Source organism: Coffea eugenioides, chromosome 1, assembly GCF_003713205.1.
Source record: "Coffea eugenioides isolate CCC68of chromosome 1, Ceug_1.0, whole genome shotgun sequence".
NCBI lineage: Eukaryota > Viridiplantae > Streptophyta > Magnoliopsida > Gentianales > Rubiaceae > Coffea > Coffea eugenioides.
Window position 1 is genome coordinate 50474384 of NC_040035.1, and position 13277 is coordinate 50487660.

Below are 13277 nucleotides of genomic sequence, written 5' to 3' on the forward strand. Positions count from 1 at the left end.
GGAGGCTCTTCCATGCTGGAGTCGAGTGCTACAAATTACTGAGAGGTACTAGTACTGCTGTACAATAGCCTTGAGCCAACAGAACAGTGATGGAAAAAAGAGGCCAAGAGGGAGGAAGATACTGGCGGGGTGCAGCACTTTTCGGAAAATTATCCATTTTGCATGGCTAACGCAATATATGTTGCCCATAAAATTTTAATTAAACATGTTAAGTTGTTGTTATTGTTGTTTTTGTTATTATAGTTGTGCTTAATATTTCATCTTAATTCCTGGTATTTGTGGTCAAACTATAACGTTCAATAGTAAACAATTTTCAGAAAGAATTAGTCTCGAAGTCCAAGCAAGTTTTCAACTGAAAAAAAAAATACTATATTATTGTGAATTTACATCTGAAATAATTATTTGATAATACAAAAAAGAAGAAGATATAAAAAGAGACTTACTACTGGGGATTACTAACAAACTTCCCCGTTCTTACGCTCCTCCAATATTTCCTTCATTTCCATCTTGCTCACCTTCCTCTCACTCTTTAACAAATTTCTTTCTTTCTTTTTCTCTCATTTTGATCCTCTTAATTCCTCGAATTCTCGTGTAGGAATTGTTCACTGGATTCATAGTTTAAAAAAAAAAAAAAATGGCACCAAGAATAGTGTCCTCCGTTTCAGGATCGGTCCCTGGAAGCTATCGTCAAGAACTGTTGGTTTGCCAGTTTACAGATATGATGAATTCTAAGGGGCTTGTGTGGTCTGGCGGTAATCCATTTTCGTTCACCTTACCGGTCCTTTTAGCCCAACTCTCTGTTGCATTCCTGCTTTCAAGAACAGTTTACATCCTCCTGGAACCATTTAAACAAAGTATGCTCAGTGCCCAACTTATTGTAAGCTCAAGCCTGATCTGTTCATTTCTGGCAGATGCACATTGTGTGTTTTAGCTTGATTCACGTAATTAGAATTAATGTTTCTTGACATGAAATTCTTTGCCCACCATGCGTTTGTTGGTCCAAGAGTTGAGTCTCATATATTGTCATTGTCAGCACTTGACAAATTTTTTGGCCACCCCAATAGGAGACACTCCTGAGCATTGATCCCGGTATAGGTGCTGTTGGGTGTTCCCAGATACAAAACAGGTGATGGAATATGAGCACACTGTTTTTTTTTTTTTTTTCAATGTACCTTGATATCTACCAGCCCATCCCATTTTATTTACCACACATGTGGTAACTCTGATAAAGATTACTACTAACATACTGCGTTGGCCTAAATGACTATCACCATTGGACAAAAAGTTTGACATGCATAGAATGGTCCTACGTAGATACATAGGAGGCAATTTACCCGATTAATTGTATTGTTCTGATCAATCTTTGTTTTCGATCAGTATTCGCATCTCTCTCTCTTTTTTTTTGAATGAATTTTGACTGTTTTGAATGAAATTCAGGTGCCAAGCTTTAATGTATATATATTTTTTGTTTGATTGAATGCCAACAGGCTGGAATTATACTGGGGCAGTCTTTTTTTGGACGGTCAAACCTCTCAAAGCAGCTTTTTCCTCCGGGTGGTAGATTACCTCTTGAGACTCTGGCAGATTTTGCGCTACTTTTTCATTTGTTTCTACTAGGAATACGCGTTGATCCGAGTATGGTGAAAAAGACAGGAAGAGATGCAGTAGCAATTGGGCTTACAGGTTTCGTATTGCCTTTCACATTAGGGATAATAGCGGCTTTTGTCGTTCCGCATATGATGGAGTTCGATGGATCAATTCAAGAGTCCATCTTGCGAATAGTAACCATCAATTCGCTGTCTTCTTTCCCGGTGATTACTAGCCTTCTTGCGGACCTCAACATTCTCAATTCAGATGTCGGAAGAACTGCAACCTTAGCATGTTCGGTCAACGAATGCTGCAACTATACTGTGTATGCGTTGCTTACCGTGATGAGCTCGATCATACGGCACAAACAATGGTATGCAATGTATTATGTTGCATGGGCCACGAGTCTTTTTGTGCTCTATCGATATATTGCTAGGCCATGGATGTTACATGTGGCTCGGCATATGCCGGATGGGCAACCATTGAAAGAGATCCAGTTCTTAAGTATCATGATAACAACCCTGATGTGTGGTTTTTTCACGGAGCTGATTGGTGTGCCTGCTGGGATTGGGGCTTTTATTTTCGGCATGGCGATACCCGACGGGCCACCTGTGGGATCATATTTGGTACAGAAGATTGACACAATCTGTACCGGCTTGTTACTTCCAGCAAAGTTTGCAGTTACTGGTTTGAATACGGACTTCTTCTCAATAGCAGCAAATAATTCAGCCCTCATTTACTCGGCAGTCATCATTCTGGGCTACTTGGGGAAGTTCACTGGTGTCCTACTTTCAGCTCTCTACTTTCAAACGCCCTTAAGGGATGCTGTGAGTCTTGCTTTGGTCATGTGTTGCAAAGGGATCATTGAGGTTGCCATATATATCATACTGAAGGAAGATCAGGTTTGCTTTCTCTTCACTGTTCACTGCACTTCTTTTCGGTTCCTTAGATGAAAGTTCTTTTCTAGTACCAAATGAAGAATGTCTGACCTGAATTATTGTCATCTTCAAAAAAAAAAAAAAAAATGATTGCTGTTGTTAGTATAAGAGTACTCCTGACTCAGTTAACTAATTTCAGCAACGAATGATACTTCTCCTACCGGTGACTGCAATGACAGGGAAAGTCGAAATTGCCCAATTAAGGAAACTAAAGGATCCCAAGCGTCGCTTGTCTCGCGGGGATTCATTGATGATCTTCTAATATTCCCTAATTAATCATCAATCCTGTCAACGTCTTACTCGCTTGAGATGTGGCGCGTCAATAGGTAGGGTAGGGTTTGGATTAGATAATTTTGATCCACATTTAAATTTAGTTAAACTCAAATTCAGATCTAAACTTTTATGAGTTTGAAAAAGTAAACTAGGTTCGGACCTTCATGTTTCTAGGTATCCAATGGGTATTGGTGGATTTTTTTGAACATACGGTAAAGAACTAAAGTAAAAATATTTTAAAATTATATAGAGTTCAAAAATAACATGTACCATCCAATTTTTATTTTCAAATAATAAAATTAACATTTAAGAAGTTGAATGTAATATTGTGAACTCAAAGAACAATTTTTATCAACTATTCCTAATTGTCATGAAGTTTTATTATATTCAATGCAATATCCATAGAATATTAGATTATTTTATAAATGTATTGTATATATGTGTGTGTAATTTTATACATGGATATGTATAGCAGTATAGGCTTTGGGGGATTGGGAATTTGGGTAGTTAAGTCCCTGGGAGGCTCCAAAAGATACCGGCTTTTAGAGTTCTCCTGGGATTAGGTTTATCTGTCAAATTTTCGTTTCTCGAAAAAAAAAATGTATAACAATATAGGGTATGGTTTAAATCTGAATTTGGATATGAGTCGTAGAAAATCAAACTCTACCCAAACGCATGATTCTCTTACAAAGCACGAGTCTAGACAGGGAATGAGTTCAAAAAATTAAACCCAAACCCTATCCAACTACAGTGAGTCAGTCTGAATGAGCTCTAGGTAAAATCCTACCGGTTGACCTATCTACTTAACGTGTTTAGAGTTTCCAGTATGCTGTCTCTCTAGACTTAGCTTATGGGTTGATCTGGTTGCTTATATTTTGGGACGGCATGTGCGCTACAGCCTAAGGTGCACAACTCGGAAGGCATATTTAATTAAAATTACAGTTATCATCTTGATTGTAGCTAACATTCCCAACATCACATAAGAGTTGCATTCTTTTCATCCACGAATGGTTATAACATATATTTTCCTTTTTGTGCAGATGATAGACCAGGAAGCATATGGACTTCTGTTGATTTCAATGATAGTTACAACAGGAATTGCTAGACCTTTGCTATCTTTCCTTTATGACCCATCAAGAAGGTACTCTTCATACCAGACAAACAGCGTTTTGTACTCAAATCCTAAAAATGATCTGCGGATACTCGTATGTGTCCACAGTCAAGACAACGTCCCAACGATAATAAGCCTTCTCGAATCCTCAAACCCATCGAGAAGCATGCCCATCTCCGTTTTCGTCCTAAACCTCATGGAGCTAAGTGGCAGGGCAGCAGCAGTTCTTGAGCGGAATGTGTACAGGGGCAGACTCACTTCCATGCGCAGTAGATCGGAACATATAGCTAAAGCCTTCAGCTATTTCGCGCAGAAAAATGAAGGTGTAATGAGTCTGCAGCATTTTACTTCCATTGCACCGTATGCAAGCATGCATATGGACATATGCACGATTGCCTCGGATGTAATGGCGAACATTTTGATCCTGCCTTTCCACCGGGTATGGGAAATTGATGGAACTATTGGGAGCAACTTACCTGCAATTAGGACAGTGAACCAGAACGTCATCACGAAAGCTCCTTGTTCAGTTGGCATCCTGGTCGATCGTGGCCACATAGCTGGGAATCTGAGCATCTTACCTGGGAATACCTTGTTTCGTATCACCGTGCTTTTCCTTGGTGGCGCAGATGATCGCGAGGCGCTTGCGTATGGTAGCCGTATGGTTGGACATCCGCAGATTGGGCTCACCTTGGTCTGGCTCAGATTGTGGGACCACAGGAAAGGCTTTGAGGAAGCACCGGTGAACAATGTTGAGAGCAGCATAGACAGTGACATGATTAGTCACTTCAGGGCTAATACCATTGGGTACGAAAGCGTGACGTACAAGGAAGAGATGGCAAAAGATGCCGTCGGAACAACAAGAGTACTCCGATCTCTGGAGGAAGCTTGTGATTTGTGCATAGTCGGCAGACAACATGCACCTGACTCTCCTCTCACGCTAGGGCTTACAGACTGGAGCGAATGCCCTGAACTCGGGGATATTGGAGATATGCTAGCCACTTCCGATTTCCAGTTTTCACTGCTGGTGGTCCGACAACGACCTCCCGCCGGGACTGGCTTTTCAAATCGGTACACCCTTCAGCCCCTTGCCAGTAGTCATGGTGTAGTTACTAATTGATTAGGGAGGTTCTTCTTTGGGATGGATAAGATATATAGTATTACGATTGTCTTGCTAGGAACCTGGAAATGGATGTACATGCAGAATTTTCGCTTAGTCTCGGGGATGAGAACAACAAGAAAAGATTCGCATATAAACATCACAACCCCCTGGTTACATGTATATACTTACAACTATTATTTTGTTCACCATCAAAGGGCTGGTTACTGCTGTTTCCTTTGCACCATTGTGGCCCCTAGTTCCTTAGAACAACAAACATCGAATCCTTGGGCATAAAGTCCAAGCCTATTTTAGTCTAGCCCAATTTCCTTCACCGGTTTATGGAGATCATGCTTGTCTTGGCTTAGCCCATAATTAAACCACGCGGGCGCCCACGCGTACACACAAAAGAAATAAATAAAAGGAAAGAGGTGGCCGTTGGTGTAAATATTTTGTGTCATTTTTTGAACTTTCAATTTTGCTCTTAAAAAAATTAATTTTTATCCTAACCACATAATCACATTTGTTAATATAATTTTCCATAACTCTCTTAAATATTGTAACTACCAAATTAACTATAACTGTATTAAAGAAAAAATTACTAATAAATTGAAATTTTTTTATGAAAAATTTCTATAAAATTTATTTTTATAAAAATAAAATTAGTATATTTATAAAAAATAATTATTATTGCTAAAATACACACGCATTGGGTGTGCCCTAAATACTAGTATATGTAAAGCGAGAATGAGGAGTTTGGTGTAAATAAGTTATATCATATAATGTATCACCTAATCTACTCTTATTCCTAAAGATAATTATATCATTTCAACTATTCACCCCTTACAAGTTACAATCACTTTTACATCCAATTGAATTAATTACCACTTCTCTAATAAAAAAACTACAACTTCACTAGAATACTAAAATAGTTCACCTCTTTTAAACTATTACTTTCTCACAAAAAATAATTTCAATATTTTTTAATAATTACACACACATTGGGTGTCTCCAAGTACTAGTGTATATAAAAGCAAAACCAACTCAATTGATGGGCTCAGGTAACTGCGAGTGATTCGACTCCGAGCTCCCTTCTTTTTCTCTTCCCTTCCGTATGTAAGATTTAGAAATTCATCTCCGAGATCTTCCCTTTCTTTCCTTCCCCTCCATATAAGATTTAAAGCCTCTCTTAAATCCTAATAATATATACGTATATATATATATATGATGGAGTGTTTGAATATAATTTTCTTACAATTCTCCAACAAATGACAAGAACTTGATAGTTTTGTTCTTCAAAACCTAGCATCAGCCAAAGATCCTACAAATACAAATCTGAATGACAATATTCAGGATGATACTGCGTTCTTAAACCAATTATCCAAGAAGACAACTAATAAAAGGTTATTTGATCCAAGTTCGGTTACTAATTAGTAATAATTATGTGTGTCTGTGTGTGTATATATAGACATATATATATATATGTATGTATGTATCTTATTATTCTCTTCAGAGTAAAGCCTAATTAGAATTTGCTTTCTATATCTATTTCCCTCCAAACAACTCCGAGTCCTATACTTTCTTGAAGGCCAAAGCCATATCACTAATACATCAATTCTATTTATTCGACAAGGAATCCAATATATTTTCTCCATGTAATGTAGCTAGTGAAGTTTTTTTCTACTATTGAAAAAAGAAGTGATGCATCAACTTAAAACATAATGTCATAAATCCCACTTAAAACGTAAAGCCTTTTTCCAATGTTGAATGATCATTTTGACATAATTTTGGCAGGGTCCGTAGTTTCAATTTCTTCGGCTGTAGAGTTGGTAGCTTTACCATCTGATTACAAGTTGATTGTTGATGCTAATTCTTCGACCTTACAAAAATATCTTCCTGTTCTTTCATCACGAATAGTTAATTGAATGCTTGCACTAGTAGTTTTTGTCAGACAACTATTGGTACAAAAAAAAAAAAGTGCACACACAACGGAAGTAGTTTTAACACATATAAAAATATGTAGGAAGAGGAGTAGAACAAACACACAATAAATACTCAATAATTTATTTAACTTAAAACTCAACAATAACAAATATCAAGTGATAGCCTTTTGTTCACGACAACTCACAAATCTCAACTAAGAAATTTTCTCTCAAAACCTATTTTTCAAGATTCAACTCAATTCTTTAAATAGTAATCTACTTGATTGGTAATATTTATAGACTCTAAAACTTTTTAAAATAAATACAATTGTAAATCAAAACTTACTTGAAAATTGACTTGAGATTTCCTAATATAATATGGAAACTAAACAAACAAGACACCAAAATGAATTAGGAAACTAAATACTAAAATATTTTTGTTTAATTTCCTTCATTGTCTCCCTTAAATCAAACTCTTCATTGTAGTCACCTCCAGTGCCATCTCGAGTTTGAATTTTCAATGAATAATTCAGTCGCTATATAAACAACGTAAAACACCAACTTGTAATGAATTTTTAATTTCATCTTCACGCGCGGTAGTGGACGATATTTGTACTTCTCAAATATTTTTGTTGCTTGACCACTCTTATCAAAATAGTCGAATATATTTGCCCATTCTTCTTCGCATACTACATAATTTAATTTATCCACATTACTAAGAAAATTTTCAAAAATCAGAAAATCATAATTTTTATCACCGAGGTTTTCAACATCACCATATTTTTTCTTTGATTTTTTAACACTAATAGTTGGATTAACTTTAACAGTATCACAACCTTCAACTAATTCATCTACTTCATAATTGATATCAATCAATTCTATTACTTGTTTTTTCTTTTAAAAAAAAATCATCAATTTCGACAAAAGTAACAATTTTTACATTGTTTCGATTTTTAATCACCTCTTAACTTTGACCAATGGTTTCACTTTCTTTCTCAACCACTTGTGAAATTTCTTCTTGAGTCACAAATTTTTCATCTTCAAGTGCATCCACAATTTCTGCAATTTCTTCTTTCTTTGGCTCATCAAAAACTTCTTTTTATTCTTCCTCGTCACAAATTTCTTCTCTACCTTGACTACAATAAGAATTCATTAAAATTTTTCAAGCCTTTTTTGACGTCTTTGCATGTATGAATTTATTTGCTACATGCTACTAAACTTAGGCACTGAGATAGTGGAATGCCTTGCAATCCAATTGTCTATTTTTCTCTAACTCTTTAATCGTGTGCATTCCGTGAACCCCTTCTCAACAATATCCCAAATTTCAATAATTCGAAAAAATCTTTTCATCATCCAAATCCAAATTTTAAAATCGTTTTTACCATCAAAGATAAAAACACCCCAACGTAGTAAATAATAAAAATCCATACTTTAATTTTACGAACAACACCCAAACCCCAATTTTGCAAACAAGCCCGAAGATCAAAACTTAGAGTTTCGATACCACTTGTTGGCACAAAAAAAATGCGCACACATAGTAAAAGCAGTTTTAACACATATAAAAATATGTGGGAAAAGGAGGAAAACAAACATACAAGAAATATTCAATAATTTATTTAACTCAAAACCCAACAATAACAAATATTAAGTCGTAACCTTTCGCTCATGACAACTCACAAATCTTAACTATAAGATTTTCTCTCAAATCTATTTTTCAAAATCCAACTCAACTTTTTGAATAATAATCTACTAGACTGATAGTATTTATAGACTCTAAAACTTCATAAAACAAATATAATTGTAAATCAAAACTTACTTAAAAACTGACTTGAGATTTCCTAATCTAATATAGAAACTAAACAAAGAAGACACAAAAAAGAATTAGGAAACTAAATACTAAAATAGCTTGCTTTAATTTTCTTCAACAACTATCATTTGCAAAATCCCTTCTTATTAATTTGTTCTAAATGATTGGTCCCGTAAAGTTTAAAATATCTCGTTTAGTCCCATTTATTCCTATTTTCATACAGTAAAGTACTAATTTTGCTAGTTGAGAAAACGGCGTGTTGCGAGAGGGACAAGATGGAATCCATGTGAGCTCTGTAGGATAGGAAATATGTTAAAGGGGAAATGCCAGCTTGCCCCATCATTTGTTTTTGTGTGTTGCGTGCATAGGTCGGTCTTTGAGTACTCTGGATCCAAGCCATAAAACCAGCCTCTTAATGCTACTATTAAACTAATAGTTTGAGCCCTTGTCGCCCTACCCCGGCCCCGGCCATTAGCTTCGTTTGTTTTATTATGGCTTATCAAACCTTTACTTATCCGTACTATACATATGGTTGCAAGTGAACAGGCAATTACAGCAGCGTAATATAAAAGATTATACAAGAAATATATGCCATTTAGGACAATTTTTTTTTTTTTTTTTTACGAACAGAAGAGATCTAGAGAGTGATAGTGTGATGCCAGGGTTGTTTTGCGAACTTTTTATATAAGCAAATAAATGGTTGTGGAAAAACTTTTACTATTTACTGATCCTGCAGGTTAATAAATAATGCACCAATTCATTTACTAGAGTTCATCAGCTTTTTTGTTTTTTTCGTGGATGAGTATGTTGCAAAATAAGTTCATGACTAACTTTCTTGGGCGAATAAAAGTCAAATGATTTCATAATTAAACAACTCTTCAACTCTCATGTTTTGAATGCAAGAACCATCTGTAGTGCTGTTAAGTTGCTTCAGTATTTACCACTGTAAAAAAAAATAAATAAATAAAGAGGTTCTAATCGAGGACAGTAACCATTTGATCCAGTGCATCCATATGATTGGACAAATAAAACCACGAAACTATTCACTAGATTGAGCAAGTTCTGGCCTAAATTACTAAATCCAACAGCTCAGATTCCTGAAAATGATCACTTAGAAGCCACATGCATTTGAAGGGGAAAGAACGTAGGTATGCTCATCATTTATGCAGCAGTCATGACGCTGGTTTAGAGAACTAAAACGTTAGCTAGCTGGCTGGCTTGTTGCATGAGAATTATAATAGAATATACTACTAATTGCAGCCCGGAGGCAGGAGCATTATATATTTTTCTTGTTCTTTTTGGGTAATCATAAACAATGGAGGAGCAGCACAGGTTAGCACAGCTGGTTATCACAGTGTGACTGCCATCGCATCGCATTTTCTTGCTTGTTAGATTGGTGAATTCTGCTTCCACGATTGCCCTATATAATACATATGCGTCTTGTAGAAAATTATTAGTAGTAACTAATTTCTGGAATAAAAATTGTTAATTAGCAGAATTCCAAGTCAAAACTCGAGCCTACACCCAAAACTAACAACCAACCCAATCATTAACATAAATGTTTTTTGCAAATAGAGATGACAACTAATATTGATACCCATAACTAAACTATTTGTGCGATTTTTGTGGTCAGAGAGAAACAACACTTTCTTCGTTATGAATGGATGTAGCAACCATATATATTTACCGTGTTCAAGACTAAACAATGAAATTAACTGTTGCTTAACCGATGAAAGGAGTACTGCTCAAACTGACTCGAAGAAAATAATAAAAGGAGATTAATTACGAGATCAATCTATACGTACGGTCGAGATTTTATTAACTATTCATTGATTATTGTTTCGAGGACACAGATCGCAAAACCATGCCGGTAATTATCCTCAATTAAGAACTTTACAAGAAGGTCATCAATTACAACTTGATCAGCTGACTGTAAAACAAAAAGGAATTTCTTTGTAAGGTCGACCAAATCTTGTAGTAGTATCCCTTGTGGCAAACAGACGACTATGCCATAAAAGTTTCCGGTTCTGCTATATTACATGCAGACGGGAATAGACTACTCCTTTCTTCTTTCCATAAAGAAAAAGAAAAAGAAAAAGAAAATTATGCACAAAATCAATCACTCCATCTAAAGGGAGGAAAAAGAGATGGGTTGAACCCAATTGGAGGGAAAAAAAAAAAAAGGACTTTAGTCCTCAGAAATGCTCTCGAGATGGGGCCTCCAGACTCCAACTCTACCTCTCCGGCGATCTCGGCGGGAGGACTTTTTATCGGACGAGACTTCCGTTAAATGTTGATGGCAATCCGCCGCAGTCATAGTGGCGGCGCTCTTGCTCTTCTTGGAAGGCTTCTTAGGCAAACTGCGGATTTTGTTTTTCTCTGGCAGCGAGGACGAGCGTATCAAGAAATATATGCTGCCTCTTTTGAGCTCTGACTCCGGTGAGAGGATTAGAATCCGGCGAACCATGCCTTGAGAGCAAGGTTTACTCAAGACATGATTCGGGTGATTCTTTAAGACTTCTCCGGCCGTCAGAGGGCCTGTTAATTCTTCTACGTACCCATTCAAGTGTACTATACGGATCAGGTCTAAGGCTCCACACGGAAGAACGCATGCCAAACAGCACCTTAGACTGTTTCCCATGTTCTTCAATCCAACCTCCCTTTCTTTCCCTTCTTTCTTCTTCTGCCTATGATGAATCTATGGTGTTTTCAATGGGATTTGAAATGGGGAAGACTTGGTTATATATACAGGAACAAGCTAGTCCGTACCATTTTGAAACAAATGCATTATACTAGTAATGTACTGTCATGCTTCGATCAAAATGACACAAAGACCCCGGGATTATTTTCAACTCTTTGTTTAACTACTATTAATATACCCTTCCTTGTGACTAGGTTTTGACTTAATTAATCCGAGTGCAGGAGTATCTTGTACAGTTGGACGTACTACTGGCTGGTATAATTAAAGCTTGGGCTTGGTAGCTTGGTGCCTTGTGCATGCCTTATGGAATGTTAAGCATTTCTTTTTCTTTTGAATGTTAATTTTTTCATTGTTTTCCACATTTCATTTAGAAAATATGCTATATTTTTTAGAATAGCATAGGAAAATTGAAACATGAGCATATTATCTTAGAAATTTTTGACGCGTGTCCAATAAATAGATACTCGTTAACATATCTAAATTATACTCAACTTACAATCTAAATACACACACATCGATATTCGATATTTATTATCTGCACTCCAATTATATGCTTTCTTAATTAACTATACTAATTTGAAACTTGAACACTTGAAGTAATTGCTCATTTGCTCTTATTTGGTGCTTGGGTTGCACCCAATTACTGCAAAAATAACTGTTGCTTCTTATATATATATATATATATATATATATGGATTTTTCTTTCTGGTGCTCTTAGAGCACTCTTTAATATACCTAATATTCACCTAATTTACAATATATATATATTAACAATTATTATCCTCTTTTACATTTATATGCCTTTCCTATTTAATCTTGTCTATCCACATTCTTATATTTATTTACTTTTCATAATTAATCTTATATTTTCAAAAATATAACACCTGAAATATATTTTAACGAAGGTCCATTGTATATACACACACATACATACATGTATATGTATGTATGCGGGTCCCGCAACATGTAGCATAAGGAGCGATCGAGAATACAGGCAAGACAGTAGCTATAGAGACGAAGCGAAGCTAATTAAATAATAGTTTAGACCCGTATTAGGAGATTAGGTACGGACCTCAAGTTCAGCCATTACCACCATCCATAATTAATGAAATGTCCACCGCCTAACGAAACTATCATCTATTCTCTCTTCTCTATGAAAGTATCATCTATCCTCTTTTCTCTAAACTCATCTCAGGGCTAGGCTGATTATAATGTATTGGACAGCTCATGCGTCATTTAGATTTCAAGTTTAGACTTTAGATGGCACCTACTTCTTCATATCTATAATAGTCATTTCCTTTTTCATTTTTTTGACAACACCATATAATCCACCATCAAATAGTAGAACTTCTTGACTTTCTTTAAGCTTCTCCTTTCTTGTAGGGATCATGAATTTCTAATTGCAAAACATGGCAATATTATTATTAAAATGCAATAGTACAATTCATTCAAGCTTTTTATAGGTCTGTGACAGAAGACAAGCAAACCTCGGGTGAGAAATAAGTTTCCAAAATCTTGATTGCTAAATTCCAAAGAGTCCAGCTGTCTTGATCTCGGGGTAAACGAGTATTAATAGATTGAGTGTTTCTTATGCTTAATTAACATTTTTTTTGCCGTGAAGCATTCCAAGGGGGATCGTGCCTAGATGCATGCGACGTACACTAGTAGTAATTATTGGTAAAATATTAATCTCTTCGTCCATCCATCCACTTTGATAGCACTTTTTCACGCAATTTAAGAAAAATTAGTTAATTTTGTTGAAAAATAAATCTAGTCACCTGTTTCTCTAAAATCTCTTTAGAGATAATATGAGGTGTATGACTAATCATTATCTATTTACAT

The 13277-nt window shown here is 35.8% G+C and overlaps 2 protein-coding genes across 2 annotated transcripts; one reads left to right on the plus strand and one right to left on the minus strand.

The window, feature by feature from the left end:
* Positions 1–634: 634 nt before the first annotated feature.
* On the plus strand, positions 635–5026 carry LOC113774311 (cation/H(+) antiporter 14). The gene is made up of 3 exons (XM_027318863.1): positions 635–877; positions 1488–2489; positions 3839–5026. The coding sequence occupies exons 1-3, from the start codon at positions 635–637 to the stop codon at positions 5024–5026; spliced, it is 2433 nt and encodes an 810-aa protein (XP_027174664.1).
* Positions 5027–10665: 5639 nt separating this feature from the next.
* Positions 10666–11639, minus strand: LOC113778751. Its single transcript, XM_027324248.1, has one exon. It carries the CDS (start codon positions 11373–11375, stop codon positions 10923–10925), a length of 453 nt encoding a protein of 150 aa, XP_027180049.1. The 5' UTR covers positions 11376–11639; the 3' UTR covers positions 10666–10922.
* Positions 11640–13277: the final 1638 nt, after the last annotated feature.

Bases quoted from the DNA above. Each gene is read 5' to 3' on its own strand.
- LOC113774311 (XM_027318863.1), top strand. From the start codon at position 635: ATGGCACCAAGAATAGTGTCCTCCGTTTCAGGATCGGTCCCTGGAAGC. The intron at 878-1,487 runs GTAAGCTCAAGC...GAATGCCAACAG, and splicing joins TGCTCAGTGCCCAACTTATT to GCTGGAATTATACTGGGGCA. The intron at 2,490-3,838 runs GTTTGCTTTCTC...CTTTTTGTGCAG, and splicing joins TCATACTGAAGGAAGATCAG to ATGATAGACCAGGAAGCATA.
- LOC113778751 (XM_027324248.1), bottom strand. From the start codon at position 11,375: ATGGGAAACAGTCTAAGGTGCTGTTTGGCATGCGTTCTTCCGTGTGGA.